This window comes from Sturnira hondurensis, unplaced genomic scaffold, assembly GCF_014824575.4.
Source record: "Sturnira hondurensis isolate 20B ecotype Veracruz unplaced genomic scaffold, ASM1482457v3 Scaffold0000648, whole genome shotgun sequence".
In the NCBI taxonomy this organism is placed as follows: Eukaryota; Metazoa; Chordata; class Mammalia; order Chiroptera; family Phyllostomidae; genus Sturnira; species Sturnira hondurensis.
Genome location: NW_028073279.1, coordinates 7,655,477 through 7,681,747, shown reverse-complemented (window position 1 = coordinate 7,681,747; position 26,271 = coordinate 7,655,477). Strand labels below are relative to the sequence as shown.

The window sequence follows — 26,271 nt, the reverse complement described above, 5'->3', positions numbered from 1 at the left end:
GGGGTGTCCATCTCTTTCTGTGAGCACAGCGTAAAGATCAATCTCCCTAAAGAAAAAGATGTGAGATGTGTTCTTCAGATGTTTGCTTCCAGTTGTGCCACACTCCCCACGTTCAGGGCAGCAGCAAGCCTCCATTGTGTCTTCTAAGAATGGCTTTCTTCTGACAAAGTAAAAAATATTTTTTGAAAGGGGCTAAATAAAATAATGGTGCAAGATCAAACTATATAGGAGATATGCCCTTACACAAACAACCAAATGGGAAGCCAATTTATAATTGAATACAATTCCAGTTAAGATAATCTGAGGGAGAAGGAAATAGACACTTATTCCAATAATGTTAAAATTACTCAAACAACCGGGCTCTACCTCTTAACTGGATTGCCTGGGGCAAGTTACAAAACCTATGCCTTTGTTTCTTCATCTATAAATCAAGATAATCGCCACACCTACTTCGTAGGGCTATTGTGAAGATTGAATAAGTTAATACATTTAAAATACTGATAATAGACAGTACATTCAGATATTATTTTATTGTTGTTGTTAGAATTATCTGCAAAGCCTAAAGGCACATTTTAAAGAATATCATTAATAGTGATAGATTAGGAAAACCAGATAGCCACAAGTCATTTAGAGACAAGAGCAGTAATTACCCTGGGCACAAAATGGGGAAATTAATAAAAGAACTTTTTTTGTTATTGCCTAGGAAGTAGTTTTGGAGATGATTCCAGAAGCACTGAATAACAGTGCTTTAATTGTTCTGAGTAACATAAAATCCCCTGAATAAATGTGGAGACTGAATTGAAAGCTAACATTCACAGTGGGATCCTATGTTATGTGTCCCCCCCCCAAATTTATTTAATGGAGAATTGACATTGTTTCTCATCCTTCAAATCAATTCACCAAATATCGGCAAGCGCCTTCCATATAGCAGACACTGAGAATTAATATCAAAAGTTGTATAGATTTCCCTGGCTGGTGTAGCTCAGTGGATTGAGCACCAGCCTGTGAAGCCAAGAGTTACTGGTTCCATTCCCAGTCAGGGCACATGCCTGGGTTGCAGGCCAGGTCCCCAGGAGACACATGAGAACCACACTGATGTTTCTCTTCCACTCTTTTACCTTCCCTTCCCCTCTCTCTAAAAATAAACAAATAAAATATTTTTTAAAATGTTGTATAGACGTTTTCCAACCTTCTTGTTAACACTGCCTAGAAATTATCAGAAAAGAACATAACAATGTTTCTAGCAACACACAGAAGCTGAAATTCCTCTTGTGGTCCAACCCCCTGCCTGTCTTCACTTCAGTTTCCTGATTGAAAATACAGTTTTCTAGGTCAGCTTCACCTCTGGCTTCCACTTCAGAGCCTCCTGGCCTCCTCACCCCTCCCGGGCTGTCTGGTGTGGACATCTCCACTTGTCCTAGGAGCCACAGGGAGCCTGTCTCTGGCACATCTTTAGCCACGTGCTTTGTTTGCTCCAGCGGGCGCCTTAAAACCTGTGGTTCCCATAGCTTGTGTGGAAATGAAAAGACAAATGCTATGGCCTAAGTATTGGTACAATATCCTTTTCTCACCTGCTGCCATGGATTGAATTGCTTTTGTTCTTTGGTGAGCCAAAAATAACTGCTGACTTCCCCTGAGAGGTTGTTGTTAACTATAAGCAGCTGTGAAAATTAGTGGGCTGACCGGATGTCAGATGCTGGACATACATTAACTTGCTTATCTTCATAACAGTGCTATGAGATAGGTACTATTATTTTTCTCATTTTACAGGTGAGAAAACTGAGGTGGGGGATTAATTAGCTCGCCCCAAGCATCATAGCTAGTAAATGAAGCTGCTGAGATTTAAATTCAGAAGGTCTAGTATCTAATTCAGAATTCTTAACCAGTCTACCACACTATTTTGGTAAAAAGCTATTGGCTTTTTACCAGAGGAAAAGTGAAAAGATCATTAGCTCATCTAAATCATTTTATGTATAATTTCTGAGTACTTGTAACCCTTTGGAGGCTGTCACTTTGATGGTGCCTCAAGGGTCCATGATCCCTGCTCAGAAGCCAACCCCCCCAAGCTTTCTCCCCATCAGCCTACAGATACTCCCTAGTCTGGTACTTCGAATGTCCTTCCATGTGACAAGGCAGCAAGGTGGAGCTAACAGGCCAGCCAGGCTGAATTGGTGCTGCGCTATGTGGTTTCTAGTTTAGGAAAAGTCTCTCATTTTATGTTAAGACTCCATGAACATTTAAGTGTTAAGGAATAATACCTCATCTTTATATGACTCCTATATTTTAGTTCCCCTAATCAGTCAGCAAGCATTTTTATATCAATGATTCATCGTAATAATGGTTTACGTTTTACAAATGCTGGCATGGTCAGAAGGTGAAGCCACGCTATGAAGCAGGCAGAGAGACGCTGATCACCCCATTGCAGAGATGAAATCAACTCAAAGACCAGGAGGCTGCTGAAGGCTCAAGGGAGAGGACTCTAGCAACAGCCTCCTTCTGCCAAGTTAAAAACACAATGTTTTCTCATCTGCAAAGTAAAGGATTCAATTGTCTTTCAGATCCCTGTCAGCTCTAACACTCTGTTGTGTTTTCTGCCTGAGTCTCTGTGGGAAGCAGGTTGGGGACCCAGCAAGGTGACCAATAAAGAGAACATTTCCTTGAAGTATACTATAAGATAGGAAGAGCACAGGCTTTTGAGTCTGTATCTTATCATCCATGTGTCCAAGGGCAGGTCCCTTACCCTGGAGCCTCAGATTCTAAATCTGTAAAATGGGAACAAGAATACCTTCCTTCTCAGGACTTATGTAAAGATGACATGAGCTAATGTTGCAAAATGCCCAGTTCAAGCCCTATAAAGTGTCAGTTGCCTTTTCAGCTCTGCTTTCCTTTTCCTTCACTTAAGAGACTTGTGGGAGGCAGAAAGATAAAAATAGCAAGGGAGACCTCATGCAAAATCAAGAAGAAGAAGGCTGATAAAAATGATGTGAGAGTAGGCGTCGACCTCTCCTAGCACATAGGCTAGTGCCTCCTCCCATTGCCTATAAAATGTAGGGATACAAGGAATGAATAGGACCAGGAGTTATGAAGGAGCAATTAGTTGAATCCTGTTCCTGGAGATTTGCAATCGTGACAGAGTCATTTAATCCAAAAATATGGGGAGGGGGAGACAGCTTTGAACTAGAGACAGTCTGGTACTTTTTGCCTATTCCAGGTGGCCCACCCACCCTGCCACCCCCACATTAGCCTGCCAGAGAGTAAAATCCATGAATTTGCTGCTGCTTGGTAACACCACCCCCTTTCCTTTCTTCACTTTGGCAGAAGGTTCAGCACCCCATTGAGTTCAGTAAAAACAGAGTCATCAGCGGGGGAGGAGAGCTCCAATCTCCTACACAATGGCATTTGCTCCTGGTAGAAATGCTGTACAGTGCAAGGGAAGGCTAAAGATTATGTGCACTCTGATGCCCAGTGCTCAGTACAAGCCTCAGATGTAGAGAGTTCGAGGGAAGAGGCTCGGCTTGGGTTCTGCTCATTAAGGAGAGCTTCATAGGGCAAGCATCATTTGAGTTGAGTCTAGACCAGGGATATCAGTCAGGGGACATATAAGCTGGCACTCCTCCCTCCACTCCCTGAGCAGACATTACAACTCCATCCCAGATTCCAGATGCAGGCTGAGAAGCCTCAGGACAGAGCTGCAGGCAGCCTGACCAAATCTTTCAACGTTAGCATATGAGATGTTAACTCTTTTCCAAGCTTTACAGAGAAAGATAGATGGGGAAAGGCATGGGACTTAACATTTTCAAAATGTAGTGTTCTCTTTCCTACATTACAATAAACTATGAACTGCCTCCAGATGAATTAGTTTCCTGTCCGATTTGTATTTTTCTTTCCTTCATTACTAATTCTTTTTCCCTGGGGAATTCTGTTGCTTTTGTTTCCTTGTTTCCCCCCAGCCAACCCCCACGCCCACTCTCTACCAGTAAGAGTAGATCACGGAGTTGCACATTTTGATGTCCTTGAAAATGGTGGAATATGAGTTCCATCTGGACCACCTTTGGCATTATTATTAATTGCTCCATAACCAATACTGGTATCTTCTGAATACATGGTATTTTGCTTCCCTTTGTGAGTTGTAAAGAATTTCCTTACATAACTCCAAATTCTTTATGCTCTATCTACTGTCTCAGACAACCTGCTCTGGTAGAGGGTTCCAGAAACCCGATCACCTGGGTCAGAGACTCAATTTCTGTTTCCAACTTAAAATCTAGTAGGATGAAACAACCAATACACCCACAATATTGAAATATAAAATGTGAGGATATCCTCAATGAGAGGTAGCAAATTCAAGAATTATATGCTTTTAATTATAATGCTAATTGTGTTAAAAACACTAATATTTTTAATATCTTTAAGGTGTTCTGCCTTGGTCGTGCTAGTTCTACTGGTACAGAGTTTAGAATTTGAAACTATTTATATTAACTAATGGCCATAATTATGGTAGAACAGGCTCTGTAAAGAAGCAATTGATTTGAAAAATGTAACAGAAGCATCAGTTGTGAACAACTGAGGAAATCTGGGTTTATGACAACTAATCTTTCACCCAGAAGTTGTAGGCTCTTACTCCTTCCTCAGTGGGGCCTTTCCTCAAGAGCCTCCAGCACTGAGTGACACACAGTAGGTGCTGAGGATCATGTGACTAAACTAGTGGGTGCTCTTCACTGTGGGAAATTACGTGGAACTTGGTGTTTTGCTGTGATGTAATGCAACTTATATCCCTCATACCATTTTATAGAAAGAGCATATTTAGGGTTTTGAATTTCTTTGATCTTTTCCCCTTCTATTTAATGAAGTTTTTCTCTATTACTGAACTGATGAAAAATATGAACAATAACTTCATATATTCTCTTAGAGTTTATAGGGTATTTTAAGTTTATGAATGTGTTCTCCTTTTTGTGGGTGCTGCTTTCTGTCATAATTCTCTTCCCAGCGAGATGTCTGTTTTTTCACCTAAAGTCTCAGGATTCAGTCACTTGACCTTGAGGATTAAAGCGAAATACTTTATTGTCTTTCTTATACTACTATATTATATAAGTAGTTTTTATACTAAGTAGTTTCTATATATGTATGAATTATAGTATAAAAATAAGTATTACAGTATAAAAATTGTATCTATCCCTCTATCTTTTGAAGAATAGTTTTAGTGCCAAAAATAATCAACGGCAATGAATGTACTTTTTAATTGTTTTAGATGAAAATCTTAAGAATGTGAATCACTCACATTAATTATGGCAGAGAAATGTTCCCTCTGCAACTGGAGAAAATGTTATTTTTAAACAGAATTAAGGTGAGATTTTTCCCCATCTCTTACATCTGTCTAAAGGACAGCCACTTACTGCCCATGGACCGTAGGAACTATTGTTTTGATTCAGCTACCAGCATAGCAGTGTGCAGAGCCAAGCAACCCAGTCAGACCTCTTGTCCCAGTGTGTCCAAGAACAAGCGAGAAGGTGGACTGGTCTCATTCTGTTTTGCCAAGTTGTAACTACCTTCCCACCTTTTATCTGGAGCCCATCTTTATTTTATTTTGTTAACATGGTACATAGGGAATCAAAATATGCTTCCAAAGAGTAGTGACAAATGACAGCACATGTCACATCCAGGTGTTGCCTGATACTGTTTTATCTATTTCATCTATGCCTCTTCTAAGCAACCACAGTTACTGAACATCCACAGTTGAGAACTCCTGATAAATAACAGCCACAAGCTACGTTGGAACAGAGTGGAGCCACAGTCTTTACAGAGGCCTTCAAGCCCCTCTGTGGGACATCGCTAACCCCCAGAGTACCTCCTGCCACGTTTCCTTCTCATTCTGCTCCTCCAGGGCTCCCTTGGTGGGCCCTCTTCCCCAGATAGCTGCATTGTGACGTCCCTATCAACTTCAGGTGTTGGCTCATGTCACTTTCTCAGTGAGGCCTACCCTGATACCCTTATTTAAAATCACAGAACTCTGTCTCAGCATTCCGAATCTCTTTATTCGCCTGCTTTTTAAAATTGCATTCATTATCTCCAGAGTAAATACTTTGCATATTTATTATATTTATTATCTGTCTCCTTCCCCTCCTCCCCCAAATAACCTCATTGGAACTTTTTCCCTCTATTTTTCCTATTGTTTTGTTCAATGATACACTTAGAATAGTTTCTGGCCTTTATTAGGCACTCAATAAATATCTGTTAATGATTTATAAATGAATAAATAATCCTCTTGTTCCTTGTTAAGACTGGTCATAAATAACATATAGGAAGTGGTTATATTTATAATAAAATCTCATTGGTTGAAGTATAAAGATTTAAATACAGCCATTCTGTCACTAAGGCTATTTAAGTCTTATAGATCAGATCTGGCTTTTTGTTCATTGATCGCACTCTATAAAGTTGGATGCCAAAAATTCCCATGACAACTCTGTTCCTTGTTAAGAGGCAAGAATGTGTTTATAGCACAAAACTTTCATGTAAGGATCATTGAAACTCTGGTGTATATTTTCTTCTTTCACCTTTATTAGCTTTTGCCCTGGGTCTTAAACAGAATTCAGTTTTAAATGTTGCTGATTTCTAGCCCCTCATTAGAAATGTAGGCTTCAACAAGACCTAACTTGAATGACTACTTGTATTAGAAAGTGATTTGGGATAACTGCAGCCAAATAGAGATTTGCCAGCTACAGAGAGCAGGGGTCTACTTGTTCCTGGGAAAGCTGTTGATCATAAGGATGAGCTGCCTCTCAACAAGGTTTGTGAATTGCCTTTTCTCAGGCCATGGGATAGGGAAATCTCTGCCCTTAGAGATGATTCAGTGGTTATACTTTAGGTGTATGTTTTGTCTGACCCAAAGTTTACTTCCTCTGTTTCTAAGTACTAGTGTGGGGCGGCTATACATCTTTTTCCAGTGCTCTTATTATTTTTCTGTCATTAAAAATCAACTCTGATGCTATTAACTCATTTTAAAAGGAGAATTATCTTGCCATGTCATTTTCTGTTTGTTTATTAAACATTCTGAAGAAACCCTTAAGCCAAGAGGCTATAACCTCTTGGTATTGGTGGCTATTATTTTTCAACAATTAAAAAATATATATATTAAATAAAGATGATTTAGCCATTGTGTAGCCAAATGGAAAGGTGTGGGGAAGAGAGGTGCCATCATTTGTGTATTCATGCTTATTACTCTGAATCTAATTAAATAATATGCATTTAACTCTAGAAAAAAGCTGAGAAATTTACCTTAAAATTAGTGTTTAATTCCAAAGTCTGAAATCATGCCTAGAAACATAAACTCATTCTCTGAAAAGCTGTCCTTCAAGACCTGTTGTGATAGACATGCATGATCTATTTAGCTCTTTTCGTTGGAAAGATCCAAGATCATTTCCAGGCTTTGAGAGCCGTGAGACTTTAGCTCTGTTGTTTCTAGACCCTGGTGCTAATAAGGCCCAGAAAGCGAGTTTAATCTGCGTAGGGAACTTGGGTTGTGCCTCGTGCCCACCCTTGACTAGGCTCTCTGATGTTCGAGATCTGGGGTCGAGTCCCGCCTCCACACCTTTGTAACTATGTGGGCTAGGAACCTTTCTGAGCCTCCTTTTCCTCATTGGTAAATTAAAGCTAGCAATGACACCAGCCACCTAAGATAAAACAGTAACAGTAAGTCTTAAATATATGTTAGTTGTCAATATCACCTTCTGTTTTAATCCTTACAATTCAACGAAGTAGCAAGCATCACTGCTTTACGTATTATGGAATCGAGGCACAGTGTAACTTGCTCAAAAGCGCTCAAAAATAGGGGTTAAGCTAACTGAATATATAAAAACTCATGTTCCTCCCTCAACCATGACAATCCCTTTGAAGCTATTTGGTTTCAATCTAAAATCCTTTTTGCCTGAAGGTTGAGAACTTGGACCGTAATAATTTTCATTTCTTTGTACTACTTATCAAGGGTCTGGGTCTAAAAGCAACAACACCAGGGATGTGGCCTCTATCGTGACCCTCAGTTCTTCTAAAGATTTAGCTTTTGCTATAGAAGAAAATTTCACCCTGGAGATCTGATCACATAGTTCTACACTAATGTTTGTCCAAAGCTGTGCCATCTTGGTAAATGAATGCAGGTCCAGCTGCCTGCCACTTCAAAAGCCAGTACTCGAGAGACAGGTGCTGTTGTAAAGGGGAGAGGTTTATTCAGATGCCAGCCATCTGGAAGATCATGGATTCATGTCTCAAAGCCCATCCTAACCTCTCAGTGCAAGCAGAGGTTTCTATAAGGAGGGAGCAGGTAAGCAGAACAAAGGGATCAAGGGGAGGGGTTGAAAAGTCCTCTACACACAGACAAGCACAGTCCATTCTGACAAGACAGGTGATGGATGGTCTGGTGTGCACCTTGGCTCCACTGTTGAAGGTCAGCAAATCCCCCAGAACTAGAATGTCTGAAGATCAGAGTCTGTATCTTTTGAATAGTTCCTAGGATTTGTATACAATCATGCTGTTTATCTACAAGCCACATGTTAGAGTCAGCATTTACAGAAACAATGTCAAAAGAATGGTGGGGTGGGTTACAAGTCTTCATTATTACAATTCCCCACTGTTACACCTTCTTGGAGACTTTGTAACCTGTGTTAGTACCTGAGGTCACTAATGGGCAGAGAGATAATAGTTAGGTAAGAGCTAAGTAAAACATTTATGGGTGCTGGTGAAGGAACCATTACAATTAGGGTTACATCACTTGGTCAACATATAATCCTGCTTTATTTCACAGAGCAAAGCATCTTTCTATATTGTAAAAGACACTGTGCCTCAAACATTTTATAGTTTTTAATGGCCCCAAAGTGGAGTTCACAGGCATGTTTTGAGTGCCTACTATGTGTAGCACTATGCTTGGGGACAGTGAGTCCGTTCACAACCATCACTGCGAGCTAATAATCCAATGGAAGTACCTAAATAATACAGAACGGAATATGAATGGCAAAAAACATACTTACACCGTGTACCTTTGTTTTCCTTGAAGTAATTAAGTGCCAGGCAAATTTTAAAAACCTTCAATTTGGGCTTATTATTGTGAACAAAAGGAATGTGCTGTGATCAAATCAGAGAAGGGAACAATTTATTCTGACTGAGAAGCTTGGGGAAGGCCTCAGGGAGGAAGTGTTACTGGCCTTGAAAAATTAGTAAGCTGGAATTGAGGGAGAGGGAGGAGGCATGGAAGGCTGAAGAAGCAGCTTGAGCAGAGGCAGGGGAGTGTGTGCATAACCTGCGTGTTCAGATGTCAGGAGACTAGCTGCATGTAGGTTTCATATAGACAACAGTGGGAGACAAGGATTTGAAGGTGATCTGGAGCCCACCATGAGGACATAAAGTGACAGAATGAAGCTTGCATTCTATCTTCTGAATACTATGGAGGTTTATGAAGAATGGAGTAATGTTTTTACTTCACTCTTTTTGAAAATAATTCTGAGGATAGTGCAAAAGGATGGATTTAGAGGGTGAAACTGGATATGGGGACCATACACTAGGAAGAACATATAGAAAGCTCATGGAGTACTTCAAGAAATGAAGTCCTCACTTAAGACAGTTGCTGAGGAAATGAAAGAGCATTCCAAGGAGCCAGAGACCTACTCACCAGGAAAATAATTTGTTGTTGTCTACTAGGAGTGGCAGGAAGTGAAAGATAGAATGAAAGAATTGATGGTTGTAACCAGGGTATTTGAGGAGAAGATAATAGGTACTGGGTTTCCTGATAAGACTGGAATTTCTGGAAAATCTCATGTTTTAGTTTCAGTATCATGCCTGGCTATAAAATATTAATGGCATTTTCTATCTCCTTTCAGTATTACAAAGCATACTTTTCTATTTTCAAGACACAAATCTATTTGATAAAAGCAAATTATTCAAAAGAGCTTAGAATGTCCTCAAATGGAGCCCACACCTAGGCCCTCTGTAGCTTGAACTTATAGGAAGGGCAAAACTTTACCTTTACCCATCTTAGATTTTTAGCTAGACCTCTAACAAAAAGAGAAATTGATAAAAGAAAACCACACAAATTCATTAATAAGCGAATTTCGTGTATGCCTGAAAGACACCCAGGAAAAATGAGTAACTCAAAGAGATGGCTTTTAGAATTCAGGATTAAATACCATTTTTAAATTTATTGTCTTTTTTTCCATTACCACTTAGCCCCCTTATACCTCTCTCCTCCTGCAGTCATCACACTGTCGTTCCTGTCCATGAGTCCTTTTTCCTTTTTGCTCAGTCCCTGCCCCCCACCTCCATTCCCGATTTACCTATTATCCTGCTCTTTATCTGTGAGTCTGTCTCTGTTTTGCTTGTTAGTTCAGTCTGAATATTAGATTCCACATATGAGTGAAATCATATGGTATTTATCTTTCTCTGACTGACTTATCTCACTTAGCATAATCTTCTCCAGGTCCATCCATACTGTCGCAAAAGGTAAAATTTTCCTCTTTTTTATGGCTGAGTGGTATTCCATTGTATAAATGTCCCATAATTATTTTATCCACTTATCTACTGATAGACACTTGGGCTGCTTCCAAATCTTGGTGATTGTAAATAACGCAGCAATGGACATAGGGTGCTTATGTTCTTTCAAAAAAGTGTTTCAGGTTCCTTTGAGTACACTCCCAGAAGTGGAATCACTGAGTCACAAGGCAGGTCCATTTTTAATTTTTTAACCATGGATAGAAAGACCTACTCTTGGAAAATTATAAGACATCAAAGAAAGAAATTGAAGAAGATACAAATAAGTGGAATCACATACCATGTTCATGGATAGATTTAATTAACATTATTAAAATGTCCATATTACCCAAAGCAATCTGGAGTCAATGCATTTCCTATCGATTCCAATGGCATATTTCACAGAACTAGGACAAATATTTTAAAAATTCACATGTAACCGCAAAAAAACCAGCATAGAAACAGTGATCCTGATAAAGAAGAGCAAAGTTGGAGGAACCATGCTACCCAATATGAAACTATACTATAAGACCACAGTAATCAAAACAGCATGGTACTGGCATAAAAATATACACAGATCAATGGAACAGAATAGAGACCAGAAATAAACACACTTTCATAATCAACTAATATTCAACAGAGGGAGCAAGCACATACAATGGGCAAAAGATGGTTTATTAAGTAAATGGTGTTGGGAAAATTGGGCAGATATGTGCAGAAAAATGAAACTAGACACCTGTCTTAAACCACAAACAAGAATAAATTCAAAATGGATTAAAGACTTAAATGTTAGACCCAAAACCATAAAAATTATAGAAGAGAACATAATACAGCAAAATCTCAAACATTGCTCATAGCAATATTTTATCAGATATATCTCCCCAGGGAAGGGGAACAAAAGAAAATAAACAAATGGAACTACATCAAACTGAAAAGTTTTGGCACAGCAAAGGAAAACATCAAGAAAATAAAAAGACAACCCACAGAATGGGAGGACATATTTGCCGATACATCTGATAAGGGGCTAATATCCAAATTTGTAAAGTCAACACCAAAAAAGCAAACAACCCAATTAAAAAATGGGCAAAGGACCTCAATAGACAACTCTCCAAAGAGGACATTCCTATGGCAAATAGATATGAAAAGATGCTCAATGTCACTAATCATCAGAGAAATGCAAATTAAAAACACCATGAAATACTATCTCACATCTGTCAGAATGGCTGTCACCAATAAATCAACAAACAAGTGCTGGCAAGGATGTGGAAAAAGGGGAACACTTTTGCACTGTTGGTGGGAATGCGGACTGGTACAGTCACTGTGGAAAGCAGTATGGAAATACCTTATATATCATTTTATAGGGAAAGGAGAGGGGATATAGCCCTCATAGGGGAGAAGAAATAATTTTTAGGAAAGGTGAATATACCTTCAGAAGCATCAATGGTTTGTGTGATAGTTTGTGACAAAGTTTGTCTGGGTGTGATGTTGGCTTCTGGTGTCCTCTCCTATGATAATACTGGACAGGAACCTGGCCCTGAGTAGGTCTACCAGGGGCCAGTGTGTGAGTTGTCTTTGTGTAGGAAAGATGATTTCACAATATGAGTACAGGTAAGTATGAAGATACATTTATTTATTTATTTTAAGATTTTATTTATTTATTTTTAGAGAGAAGGGAAGGGAGGGAAAAAGAAAGGGAGAAAAATATCAATGTGTGGTTGCCTCTCACGTGGCTCCCACTGGGGACCTGGCCTGCAACCCAGGCATGTGCCCTGACTGGGAATCGAACCATCCACCCTTTGGTTTGCAGGCCCACACTCAATCCACTGAGCTACGCCAGCCAGGGCCAGGATACATTTATTAAAGCTGGGGACAGTGAAACAAAGGAGAGTTTTAGCATAAAAGAAGCAATAGGAGAGCCTGGACTGGGCTGCCTTAGCTCACTGGGAAGTCAGAGAAAAAATGACTTTGGGGACAGGTGCAGGGGATTAGCCTGGGATACGCTGTCAGCTGTCCATGCCTTAGAGTTTAGGAGAAGCTGCATGCATGTGAAGAAAGAAGTGGCTGAGGGAGAAGGAAGGAAAGAGAGAACATGGAAAACAGGCACTGGGTCCTTTGTCTTGAGGCTTTATCTCTCTTTCAGGCTGGAATCTTAGGGGAGGTCTCAGTGGAGGGTTTCAGCAGAATATTCATCAGTTCTCCAGGTGTGCGCTTTCAGGGTCATGGTCTCCACTGATTGGTCAGTGGTAGGACAGGGGTCTTTAGTCATTGCAGTTGGCCTGGCATCACCCTCTTGGTTTTAGTGCTTTTCTGAGCCTGGAGCTGAAATACAGCTGAGGCCTAGATAGTATCTCCAGGGAGGAAAGTTACCCTGGAGGCCAGGTTCTTGTTCTCCCAATGTTGCCCCCTGCGGAGCACTCAGGTCCTTGTGCCCTGGTGACCATCTGTACTTGGCTATAAATTGCTTGGCCAGTTTGATCAGCTGTCTGTCTCAGTTTCCCTATTCCACTTGCCAAGAAATTTTCCTAGCTTCTTACTACCCTCTCATGATGAGCCAATGCTCCCTGGTTGATGAAACTCCCTGGAGAAGGATTAATGACAGTTGAGATCCTTTTGGAGGATATATCTTTAGGCAAATTAAGGAAGTTCAGAGAAAGCCAAATAACTACAGTTTATGATAATCAGTGTGCCTAAGTGGAATATTTTTGGGTGGTCTGTGCTGCTGCCCTTCAAGTTAAGCCAGCAGCCTAGGAATAACTGTACCAGACCCTCACAGGAAGTATTTGTAATAGCAATGCCTCAGAGAGCTGCTGTGTGTAAGGTTATTCTGAGCCTTGAGCTGCTGCTTCTTGAAATACATTTCACCTCTTTCATGTTCTCTTTTTTTTCCTTCCCATGCTTACACTTTTAGAGGAAAAGTCCGGTAAGAAATAACTATTTCTCTCCACATGTTGGCCAAATATTATTTATTGTTTATTTTCATCATCTGCATACTTAATAATTGACTGTGTTAACACCTAAACAAAATTTTGAATTTTAAAAACAAACCTTTGTGAACCAGGACCAGGTCTATGGGGGAAAAAGGAAGTCGATTGCTAAGTGATTTCACCAGCTAGTTATAAAGGACCGCAGAGTAATTTTGCAAAGATTTTCCTCAGCCTCAATCACACGCATATGACCAAATATTTCAGGTACTGAATTTCATTTATTGCAGCTTTTGCTTGAATTAGTCAAGCGGCATGTACATACCATGAGCTAGGCAAAATTTTTTTGTTAATTGTTTGTTAATGTATGATGTAATATCATGCATCTTGTATGAATGCTTGTGAATCTGGCCTAGAAAAGGGAAGTTACTTTTTTTCCAGTTAATCAGAAAAGTATCTTCATGGGATAATTGCCAGAGGGAATGAGGAGTGGGGGAAGGTGGAAGAGGGCAAAGGGGAGGTAAATGGTGGCAACAGGGGACTTGATTTTGGTGGTGAGTGCACGATGCCATGGGCAGATGACGTGTTGTGGAGTTGTCATCTCAAGATGACACTTGAGACCTGCATGGTTTCAGTAGCTGGTGTCACACCAATCAATTCCATTTTTCAAAATGTAAAAAAGAAATAAAGAGAGGGAGGGAGGGAGAGAGAGAAAAGAAAGAAAGAATATAGAAAATAAATATTAAAAAATAAAGCAAACCCATTAAAAAAAGAAAAAATATCACCTTCTGGGATTGTGAGAGACAGGAAAAGAGGATTTTTATAAAAGCATAAATTACCTCATGCATGTTACTTTTTAGTTCCAGTGGGTAAATTTTAGTGGCAGTGTAATTCTGATGTGATATACCTCTAGCTTTTTTTAATCTTAGAACAACATTCAATGAAAATTTATTCTGATAATTTTTATACTCAGAAACAAAAGAAATTCAATATTCTCTTTTCAGCTGCTTGCTTATTGGAAATATGACACAGATGACCTTGCCACTGGAAAATTATAAAACTATTGTGTTCCATGTGAACAAGCACCAAAGGTGCTTGGCTGATTCTATGTAACTCACCTTAAGTGGATGCTCCAATGAGTGCCATAACCTCTCATCCTTCCCATTGACTCAAACCTGGCATATTCTGAAGCGCCTACAGGATACGCACTTGTAGCAAGGCCATGTGATAGGAAGGAGGAGGAACAAAAGACACAGGAAAAACAAAAAGTGGGATTAAAATATTACCTTATCAAAATATGGATCCAATGTCTTTGTTTCCCAAAATAAAGGCAGCACCTGTATTAGTAGTATTGTTATTATTACTGGACTAAATGGCCCACTTCTGAGTAATTGAGAGTCGACTATGTATCAAATGCTAAGTGGCATACAGTATTATTGGTGCACTTTAGTAACTGTTCTTCATATTTTGCCAATTTCTCTTATTCTTCTTAACCCTGAATATTTCTGTGAATCATCTGAATTTGATCACTTCAAACAATGACAAGAATGTGTGGCCTAAAGTTCACCCAGGGTCCTTTTCAAATCCTGTTTCTCATTGGTTTTCCTCCTGTTGTCCAGAGAGTGATTTTAACTGCAAATACTCCTTTTAATTTTTAGCTGCATATCTTCAAGAAAGAGCCCTCCTCCCACTCACTTGCTCGTTTTTTCTTTGGAAATGTCATCTTGTTCATTGCTTAATCTGGTCAATTTGTAGTGATATCTTTTTTTAGTCATCTTTTGGTTTCTTTTGCCAAATGGAGTTTCAGAAGATCAACTCAACCAAATCCTATTGGACATGATAGGTATTCATTGCAATCTGACTTGTAATAGCTATAATTTAAATACATGTAATAGAAACAAATTTAAATATAGACAAACACCTCCAATGGGAGGATGGCAAATGGGCTTCCAGAGAGTCTGTCTTCACCCTAAAGCTTTAAAATAAATAGGAATATTGGCTAGGATCAAAATACTAAAATAATCATATATACTAATTTTTTCATAGGAAATTCTCTAACGTGGCTCACTGAATTTGCTATGACTAGACTATTTAAAATATCTATTTGGTGTTTTACAGCTTTTCACACATTTTTCTGTTTCCCTGTGGCACTGAGGATGACATAAAGCTTTAAACCCTGAGGCTGGCTATTTAATGATTTCGATGAGCAAGACAGATTATATTTGGCTACTTTTTAAAATAAATATCTGAAAACACTGACCTTCATTGGCTAAAACTAAGCTATCCTAGCTAACTGAATTTATATTCTTTTGTACAAAAAATAACAAAAGAGAGCTGATGTGGAGTAAGGACACTGTAGGCACTGCAAGGACATAGGCTCAGGTGTTTCCTATAGGGCCTTACATCCATATTATAAATTATATAAATTTTACAAATGAAACATTTACAAATACAACCAGATATCTTTATTCTAGAGATCAAGTTATAACTTAAGTAGTATTTGCTCACTTTAAAACAGGCACAAAACACAAAAGTTATCTCTGAGGTGAACACCAAAATAAAAGTAAAGGGAAAAATAAACTGTTTTTCAAAACCTCCCAAATTTATAAGACAATCAAGAGAAATGTTGGAATTGAACAATGAGTGTTTAATTAGGAAAGCAAGAAAGTTGTTCAGAAAAAGGAATAGACCACTTTGAGTAATCAAATGAAGTAATAAAAACAGCAGATGAAATTTACAGAGAGCTTATTTTATGATACAAATGCCTGCAATCAGAAACAAATTGGCCACCTGCAGATTCTGAGCCTGGGTAAGTGTTTTGTTTGGTTGTGCAGTTAAAAACAATTTTGGCCTGCATTTAAAAATCAGAACATCTGAATTAGAAAAAATCATATGGTGCACTTTTGTTCAATAACTCTGAGTATCTGGCAATACTAGGCCCATGTTTTTGCATGGTGGACACAAGTGCGCCCTAGTAGTGGGCAGTTCACCAGAGCCTCGTGAAACACAAGTGCCCTTACACACAGCAGCCCTGCTCCTTGCCCTACACACATCTGAGTTTTAGACCAGGTACTGAATGAGTTTCCTTCTACCTTTGAAGAAAATCTGTTGGTGAAACAAGTACAGAATACTAAAGGCTTCAGAGGTCATGGAAAATGACAGAAGAAACAGTAAAATAAAATTATTAACAAGCAAAGACCCTTGCCTCTTGGCTGATAAAGATTTTGCTGTCCTTGACTTTGGCAGTGCCTACAGCTTGCTTATGCTCCTTAATGGTGATAATTAACATAGATAATTCCCTTGTATTTGACTTCTGGAGTTCTCTTTCTTTTGAAGGTTTCAGATACTCTTAATTATGGACCTTGGGGCTTTCTGCATCTGACCTTTCCTTAGCTTCTAGTGGGTTTTCTGGATTCTGGCTAATGAACTTGACTATGTGACCACATGAATTTGAACAGCTGTTCTTTAAGGAAGGCATTTTGCAAACAGAGTTTCAAAAATGCTATCTTAATGAGGTTATCTTCTACTAGAAAAAATATAGGAACTATTGATTAAAATTTAGGTTTTTAACTCACTAGAGATTAAGATATCATAATTTGGGTAGATTAACACATTGAAATTATTTTGAAAAGTGTTCTCTCTATATTAATAACATTTTTAATTTAATTTCTGTTTCTATATGGCTACAGTCAGCACTTCATTTTGCATTATTTCTCATAATTTTCTCTTAGGGGAGCTTGTGTCACTTTTAATCCCCCCTTTTGCTTTATTTTATGTTATTTTTAAGAGTGAATTGCTGCTCTGCCTGGTATGGCTTAGTGGATTGAGTGCTGGCCTGCAAACCAAAGGGTCACTGGTTTAATTTCCTGGTCAGGGTACATGCCTGGGTTGCAGGCAAAGTCCACAGTTGGGGGCATACAAGAGGCAACCACACATTGATGTTTCTCTCCCTCTCTTTATCCCTCCTTTCTCCTCTCTCTAAAAATAAATAAGTAAATCTTAAAAAACAAAAAGAATGAATTGTTTGCCGTGAAATTGAAGCTAAAATTATAAATTCCCACATTGTTGTCTTAAAGGAGACTGTGAGTCTGGTCATTCAAGAATTATAAAGCCTAAATCTTCATATAAAAGAGTATTTGAACTCCTCTGAAAATACAGTAAAAATTAGTTAGTAAAAGAATTTAAGCCCCAAAATAGATACTGTGTCCTTTTTTCCTAATTTTATTTAAATTACATCCATGTACATAGACAGATTTATAAGAGAGATGGAATCAAAATGGAGCAATGTCTGGAAAGTAAGGCAAATAATAAAGTCTAAACTCTTACAAGTAAAACGGACTCTATCAATATTTCTAAACTCTTGGCTACTTACAAAATGCATCTGAGATAACCATTCCTGGACGTCAGCCACAAGGACTTTTGCCTTTTAGGAATCCTCCAACAATGTCACACTTGGTGTCCTAGGAAGAACACGATAATGGAAGATTATAGATCTTAAATTCTGTCTCTGATTCTACCCATTTGCTGGCTGTGTATCACAGAGCCTCTCTTTCCCCTTTATATGATCAACACAGCTGGCCTACATATCCACGGAGGCCTCTCAGATTTAAAAACTGTAGGTTTTCATTTCCTGCCTATGTTCTGGAGAATAGAACCATCCTCTTTATTTGAGCAACCTTCTAGCTACTTTTATATATATGCTCCTGGCCCAGATTTGGAGGTATACCCAATACAGGGTCCTAGGTAGTCTCTGGTAAATTCATGGGTTAGCCCCATATTCTAAAAGTGAAATTCTAAGCATCATCTTTTTCCTCACTCATATCATGGTCACTCTTGTTAATACAGATCAATTCTAAGGAGGGAGAGCTATCAGAGATTGTTGAGGTAAATTGATAGCCATTGTCAAAGTGTAAGGAATGAAAGAGAAGTAGTATGTCTGCTGCTTATGGTTTTCCAGACATCGTCTGGTCCACCACCGGTGTTCTATTGGTGCTGGACAGTTTCATTTCCCATCTGTGTTTGGCAGGGAACCTCATCTTCCCAATCACATTTTAACTCACTGGTAGAGGCTGCCCAAACCACCAGGCCAAGAACACCTAAAATTAAGTCCTCATCAGCACAGATTCCATATAACACTAAGGAAAAGAGTCAGGCAAAGAAGAGGTCTGTTTAATCCTGGTTGCTGACTTTTGGAGACTCCAATTTAGGCCCTAATTATGAGGGAAATTCATTATTCTTATGACATTTGTTAACACCCTTTTGTTCGCGGGATTAGTTTTTCCTTTATTACTTATCATCCGAAACTCCCCTCCCTAAAAACTCCTCATGCCAAGATAGCAAAATTTCTTGTACATATCCACCTTGTCCTTGTGTGCACATAACTTGAAACTAGTACCTCTCCACGAGCAAAGTTATATTGTATTGAGGTACAATGGACAGATTCTCTTTAGAGTTCTCCCAAACTTCCTTATGTTTTCAGTGAGCCACAAACACGATAACTACTCATCTTCCTTTGGTCCGATTACTTAGAGTGCATGTCTGGTTAGCTGTGTAGGAAGCCTTCTGTTACCCAAGCCTGTTGACTGATCCATCATTCTCTGACTAGGTGTCTGTTCTCTCTTCCTTTTTGCTGATCACAGAGGCGCAGCCCGGTAAGAACTCTCAACATTTTTACCTTAAATGTGTATAGAGAAAACTGCTGCCAAGGCCAGGTGGTCAGGTTGGCTTCTCCTCAAATGTAGGATAGCCCAGTATGAATGAATGAGGCGAGTGCTGTTTACTGGTTGGAAGTGTCTGGTACTATACATTTCAAGAACATATTTTAAAACTATAAGAGCAATTTTCCATAACAAACCAAAGTAATATATCCTAACTCCTAGGGCTAAATTTCAAAAATGGGGGGTGTATATATGCAAGGTATAGAGATTGGCCAGAACGCACCATGGAAGTTTATAGCAAAGTGATACTGAAGATTAAGAAAACTATAAGGAAAATGAGGAAATAATTTTTTAAGTACATGGTTTTTAAGCCTAAATTTGAAATAAGTCCCTGGACCATGAGTTTCATCATTCAGTATACACTGATACACAGTAATACATAATTACAGTTTCCATCTGAGAGGACAAGATATGCTTTCAAGTCAATATGCCTGGGCTATCACATAATTCTATATGTCATCACTGAAGACAAATCAGTACTAGTTTACAGTGTTCAAAATAAAATCTTAGTCCTTTTCCTCAGTTTGGAGGATATGATGTATTCAAAGCAATAAAATAAGGGTCTTTGCTATGTTTGAAATGACCCCCATCTGTCTGGTCAGTCCCTTGAAAGAAGGACTGAAAACGATGCCTTCTGAAATATCCCTAGGTCAGTTCAATTAACCAATTATTATCTGAGGCAAACACTCTGCTCTAGCTGAGAAACTGGCAGTTCTCTGTTTGAACCCCTTGGCTGAGGATCAGAGAAAACAATACCTGCAGGTGTGGATCATCTCAGGTAACATCTCAGATTATAAATTACTCTTTTTAAAAAAAAAGAAAGTAAATTAACCAACTCAAAATGAAGGAAATCTATTCACAATCTACCAATAATGTTAATCATTGAAAGGAAAATGGGGTCACTTGGTGAGGAGAAGGTTTTTGAATTCAATGGGCTTTTTTCCTGAATGTGGTTTGTGTGGTCGACATCACCTTAACCTTGGTTTGGATTTGTCGTCCTGCAACATCGAGGCCATCGAAACCTGTATGCCGGCTCCAGCTGACAATGGGACTTTCTTCTCTGTTGCTGCTGACTTGCTGCTGCTCAGTTGAATGTCTGTTTCTTTCTAAATTGATATTATTTTATTCTTCCTAATTTCTAAACAAGACTTTTCTTGCCCTATTTCTGCCATGTCTTCCTGCACTTAATGAGTGATTGTTCGTTCATGAGAAGTATTTACTAAAAATGTTACAGGGGCTTCTGTGTAGGGCCTCCTAATAGTAACTCTGTTGAATGGATACACCAGGAATCAATGAATACAAAAGGAGCTTTGCACCTTTCTTGGTGTCGTAAGTACCACATTTTTAATGAAAGGGATAAAACAGAGAGACCGAAAGCTCTTCAGTGCAGCCTCTGCAGCCCTCTACTTCCTGGATCTCAGGTCCCACAGTAATAGAGGGGCGCCATTTCCTCAGTGCCAACCTCATGATTGACTGCTTACAATTAGAGCTCCTGGGCCTCTTCCTTCAGACCTTATTAATAAGAATATGACCAGCTAAGGCTCCATACCTGGAAAAACATTTTAATGCCACTGAAACAATGTGTTCTCTTACTATTTTTGTTTATACATTCTTATTTTCCAAAAGCCAACCTTTATCCAAACTCTTGTAATGACTATAGCTGGTGTAAATGACCATGTTTATTTAAGTGTTTTTATAAATGTAAATAAATACATATTAATATAATTAAATTTATTGATTTATTAAAATAGATGTTATATAGTTAAATACTTAATTTGTTAAAACAAACTTTATTTTAGAAGTTGTTACTAATAACATAATAATTCTCTTTGTGGCACACACACAGATTGTGTTATTAAGCAAGACAAGGCAGAAAATACAGTCTGAGAGACCGGGCTGCTGAGTAGAAAACATCTAGTGGACCCTTGTTCATATTGAAACTGCTCCTTTATCGTAAATGAGTTCCAAATGAGACCAGAAGTTCCGAAAAATCCTTAGGGAAAAGAGAAAGGAGATTCTTATAGTGCTATATTGCCCTGTTATTGATGTTATCACTTGCGAGAAGATATATCTATAAGTACTAGGCAGAGCCTTCACCAAAGTAGAGAAGTAGAAAAGAATGTTTGTTTGATGACCATTCACCAAAGTCTTTTTTTAAATTTATTTAATTGTTGTTCAGGTACAGTTTTCTGTGTTTTACTCCCATCCCAGCCCACCAAAGTCTTGGTCACACCATTGGAAATACTTTCCTAGACTTTCACTCCGCCCCGCAACCCCACAGCTCTGTGGCCCAGCCATTCTCCTCAGCAGCTCTGCCAAGCCACGCCCCAACCATGGTTCCACGTGTTCCAGGGTCTATTTTTCTGGAAGCACCTCATGCTAATAACCTTTCACGGAGATTTTTGAATCAACCCTTTTAATCTAATCAGTCCTTCTGTTATCAAACAGAAGGACTTCTTTTCTATCTAGGGCAATAGAAAAGCTATAAATGGCCTTCTCAGGTTACTTGTGTCCAGCCTGTTTGCATTCCAGCAGTATCACAGTGCCGTGAGCTAAAGGAATGACCCCCAATTGGTAGAACAGTGGGCCAGGTAGCAGGCAAGTGGAAGAAATTGGGGTTGGGGAACCCGGAGAGGAGGATGGAATTCCCTGGCCCTTGCATAAAACAGCTGCCAAATCAGTGGCAATGCCCCCAAGGTTTCCTTTCCTGTGACATTTGCCACTTATATCACTAAAAATTGCATTAGTAAACTATGTCTATTTCTACTAATTTATGGGCCCTGTCTGATAAGAGCAGACAGTACTCACTATATTCTATGATTTTCAAACATTAAGTGTAAATTAAATTTGGATTTACTTTCTTGTCTGCTAAACTTCTGTATTGTATTTTAATAGAGTATTTAATATTTATGTTAATTTACCAAATCTATACAGGTAAGGGATTTTCGTGGTTCAGCAGACATGATTTACTCTCCCTTTCTCTCTATAATCCTAACTAAAATGAAAAACTGATTTATATGAATGTGTCTACAATCTCCAACTTGAATGTGATTCTGAGAAAAATTTCATTTTTCACCATCTGCATTTCTTTGAGTTCAGTTTAATTGCAATAACAGAAATATACATATTGTACATAACGTATATGTGGTCTTAAACCTTATAGTGTCTATTTCTAATTCTAGGGTGCAATTAAAAGGAACTTGTCCAGTAAGTATATCTTAGCTACCAAAAATAGAGTACAATTTAAAAGAAGAAATAAGTTCCTTGGATCTTGGAGCCTATATACATTTAACTTATATACTTTTGGGCTTGATTTTTAAGACTTACAAATATCTTTTACAGCAAAGAAATCTTGTAGTGATAAAGGGGTTTAGTGGGGTCTGAATGATTAATGTTTAAATTCTGAAAATGAATATGTTTTTGGAAAACTTTGCTATTTTCTTCCAATATTTGTCAACTCTTGCTGTATCTTTTAACTTTAGAAATGAAGTTTATCAAGTATATGCTTGGGCATGGGGGTAGAGAGAGGAAGAGGGCAGAAGAAACTGAAGATATCTTACTCATTCTTGTGTTATTTGATATAAAAATTTTAGTCAGCCAAGGTTATATGCAATAGGTTATAATATATATAGGGCATGATTTTCCTCGGCTGCATACAGCACATTCTAGGAGATTCTAAATTCATGTTTCCTGGTTAAAGGCATAACATTTTCTTGGCATTTTAAGCAAAGGACAAGCAGAGAATGGTGAATTATTGTACTACGTACATATGGCCTGGCTTAGCAGTCTCTTACGATAATTGGGAAGCAGACATTTGAGGAATGGCATGTTACTCCATTAGCTCTACATTATTCAAATCATCTATTTGATGGCTCATTGTGGTAATTCATTGGTTGGTTAGGTTTTACAAATGCCAGAGAAAATGCTACTAGTAGGCCTAATATGAGATTGTTGCATTGCCGGGGTGAGGGTTTATTTTCTGGGTTTGTTTTGCAAAGCTTTCATGTTGAGTTGCTTGTTAATGGGACTCAAATCTCTGTGTGTTTCCAAACATAGCTCATAAGACAGATAAGTAAGAAATGGTAAAATATGCCTAAAAAGTTTCTTTGTCCTGTACATCAGGTGAAGAAGTGGCCAGACCCAGGCGATCCACACCAACTCCAGAACTTATAAGGTAAACCTGAAAGATGTTGGTCGTGTTTTATGCAAAGCATCATCCCAACTGTTAACAATTTAGCCAATCTCATTTGGGCTAAACTCTCAGGTCCTGTTCTGAAAAGGACCTGCCCATATATATAAGTTCAGGGCATGATTCAAATGTTATCATTTCTTATGAGTGCAACCTGAGGGAGACCTTTAAGAAAATACTCTGTAGTCATCTACAGTAATTGTCTATCAGAATGTGCAGTCCCCTCACTCATGGGAGGGTTGAAAGTTTGTATGAAGAGGTCTTTTAAGGTCTCAAATGCTAAACTAAAATACTATTACATTATCTTATGAAGAGTAGCCTGTTTAATTGGATACAATTTCATGATACATTCCACCTGCCACATACCAAAGGAATCTTCTGTTTTTGTTTTTGGCAAAACATTGTATTTTACACTGTATTTATTGAATTAAGCAAGTATTGTACAACTGGGCATCGTTTTCCAAAAATACTCTTATTTAAAAACTGAATCTTTTAAATTTTCTTTCCTCCAACCTCCCCTCTTCTCACTTCACCTCCCGCCACAACACAGAGAACTCATTAGGGTCAATCTGGGGAAGAAACAGGGAAGATTACAGAACATCTTGTTAATAATCTGTTTAAGTAACAATTCGGGGAAAGAATGAGAGTTTCACTTATCCTCCTTTCCCCCTGATTTCTCAATACTCTTTTTTTTCTTTCTGAGATGTGCTGTATCAAGGTATTAGGAGGTTATATATAACTGGTCTGTTGGCTAGGAGGGAGGGATAGATTCAATTAGAAGCTGGTAAGACCCAGTTTTTTATTCAAACACAAACTTTCTGGGTCGCTTATCATTAGGCTCCCCAGGCCTGACTAATTACTAATTACTATATAAATTGCATTAACTACAACACAGAAATGTGGTAAAGACAACTATCAATGGCTTTGGAGATCTTAAGGTGCTTTGCAATAAACATCTCTCTAGTGTTATTTCTTCCAGGTATGGAGAATCATGATGCTTTGAAAGAGTTTCTCTCCTCCAGCTTATTGAATCAGCACCATGGTCCCCCATTGAGAACGGGGCATCTCATATCCTATCAATTTTCTTGTCCATAATACTCTTGACATTCTTATATATACTTTCCATGTACAGCAACTTGCGTACATGCATGTATACCTACACAAGTACACACGTACACACACACCCTCTGCCTTACTGTGAAAAGGATGTGAAAGCTTGTACATGTTTTCCAGCATTAATATTCCCTTTCTCTCTGTTTTGCTTTAATGTATATGATTTAGCAAAAAACCTCCAGATGACACTGTGGCTCTAGCTCCCCTTTTTGGCCCACCATTAGAATCAGCCTTTGATGAACAGAAGACAGAAGGTAGGGGAAATGCATCTATTTATAGACTTTCTTTCTTTTCATTAGCTTTCCTCAAGGAAATATATGTGTTTTGAGAAATATTTTTAATGTAGCATCAAATCTCTGGTAGCTGTGTTTGGTAATATAAAAATGCCTTTTAAAAATATCATTTGATTTAAGAGCACTATGCTACATACATGATCCATTGTTGAGGTAAATGAAATTTAAGCATTAAGGACAAGAGTTGAAAACATAATGAGCACACTAGGCTACTGTAACAAAGAGATGCCAAAGTACAGCAAATTCAACAAGAATTCACACAGTTTTGTTTCACGTTAACAGTCTCAGAGCAAACAACATGAGGTTGAAGGGCTGCTCTGCTGTTCTCAACATGTGGCCGTCATCTCTGGGCCTAAGGGGGCGGCTCCAGCTCTCACCATCTTCCAGTCTGAAGGAAGGGGTGGGGGTGGCAAGGGCCAGTGGACCTTGCTGCCATTTCCTGGAAGAGCAAAATCTGGACGAGACATCACTTCAACCAGAGCCTATCATAGACCATTTAGTGTCGCAGGGCCAGCTGACACTCTTTAACAAGAAAGAAATGGAGAGAATGTGCTAGAAAAGAGCTAACAGTCTCCCATACCTGGACATTTTTCGATGACTCAGTTAGGAATATAAACAAAAAACCTCCCTAAATCTTCCTCAGTGAATTGTTTATGATTTAGGTCCCGTGATGAAGTTAGCAGTTACTAATTTACTAACTTACCTGTGATCATCTCCTTCTTGTAGATGTGATTATGTAGTGACTGAAGACAGGATTTAGTCTGTGTCATTTGACTCCCCCTACTATAGAAACTTCATAACTGCATGGAAACCAGATATACAAAATAGAAAACAGTTCTTAAAAATCAAGGTGGGGTTTGACATTGAATCAATTTAAGAAATGCTGCTTTACATCTTTAAAAAATGTTTACTTTCCTGTTAAAACAAAACAGAGCTAAAACCATCTTTGCAGTTCATCGTGGAGGAGAGATGCACCCTGGACTTGTCCGTGACCCTGGCTTAATTGTTCTTTAGGTGGTTTTAGCCCCAGGCATTCTCTAGTTCCAGCATTTGCAACAAGCACACTAACCCTTGCAATACCTGCACTTACCTGTCTACCTGCACACTCTCACTTCTTGTGATTGATTTTCTGTCACTAGTTTAAAAGGACCAGGGGAAATATATGTATTTTGGGTCAAGTATGCATGGTTGGGGTCAGATCTTAGCTCCCCTAATTTGCTCTTGAGCGAGTTATTTAATTGCTCTAATTTTTGGTTTCTTCTCCTGAAAATGGTACTAATACCAACTACATGGTGGTATTGTGAAGGTTAAATACATATAATAATAGTTGTGGGCTTCATGGTAAGTGTTTTATGTGCATTTTGTATATATTATATTTATATCCTCCTTTAGTCCTTTTAGTCACTCTCTGAGATTGCTCTTATTATCACCACACTAAAGGAAGGGAAACTCAGAAGTTAAAGGACTTGCCCAAAGTCTACAGTAAGTGTAGAGGCTGGATTCAAATCCACATCCAAATCACTTTCCAGCTTGTG

At 38.6% G+C, this 26,271-nt stretch overlaps 1 protein-coding gene across 20 annotated transcripts in view; it reads left to right on the top strand.

The window, feature by feature from the left end:
* SGIP1 (SH3GL interacting endocytic adaptor 1) overlaps nt 1–26,271 on the top strand; it is a 198,642-nt gene that overhangs the window by 106,354 nt on the left and 66,017 nt on the right. For 13 of the 20 annotated variants that reach the window (XM_037043023.1, XM_037042979.1, XM_037043013.1 and 10 more), the window contains 5 exons: nt 13,412–13,423; nt 19,064–19,075; nt 22,324–22,348; nt 23,264–23,315; nt 24,612–24,697. In XM_037043023.1, the coding sequence (XP_036898918.1) occupies nt 13,412–13,423; nt 19,064–19,075; nt 22,324–22,348; nt 23,264–23,315; nt 24,612–24,697 (187 nt within the window). The remainder of the gene's footprint in view (nt 1–13,411; nt 13,424–19,063; nt 19,076–22,323; nt 22,349–23,263; nt 23,316–24,611; nt 24,698–26,271) is intronic. The other 7 variants (XM_037042988.1, XM_037043084.1, XM_037043075.1 and 4 more) reach the window with 1 other exon arrangement.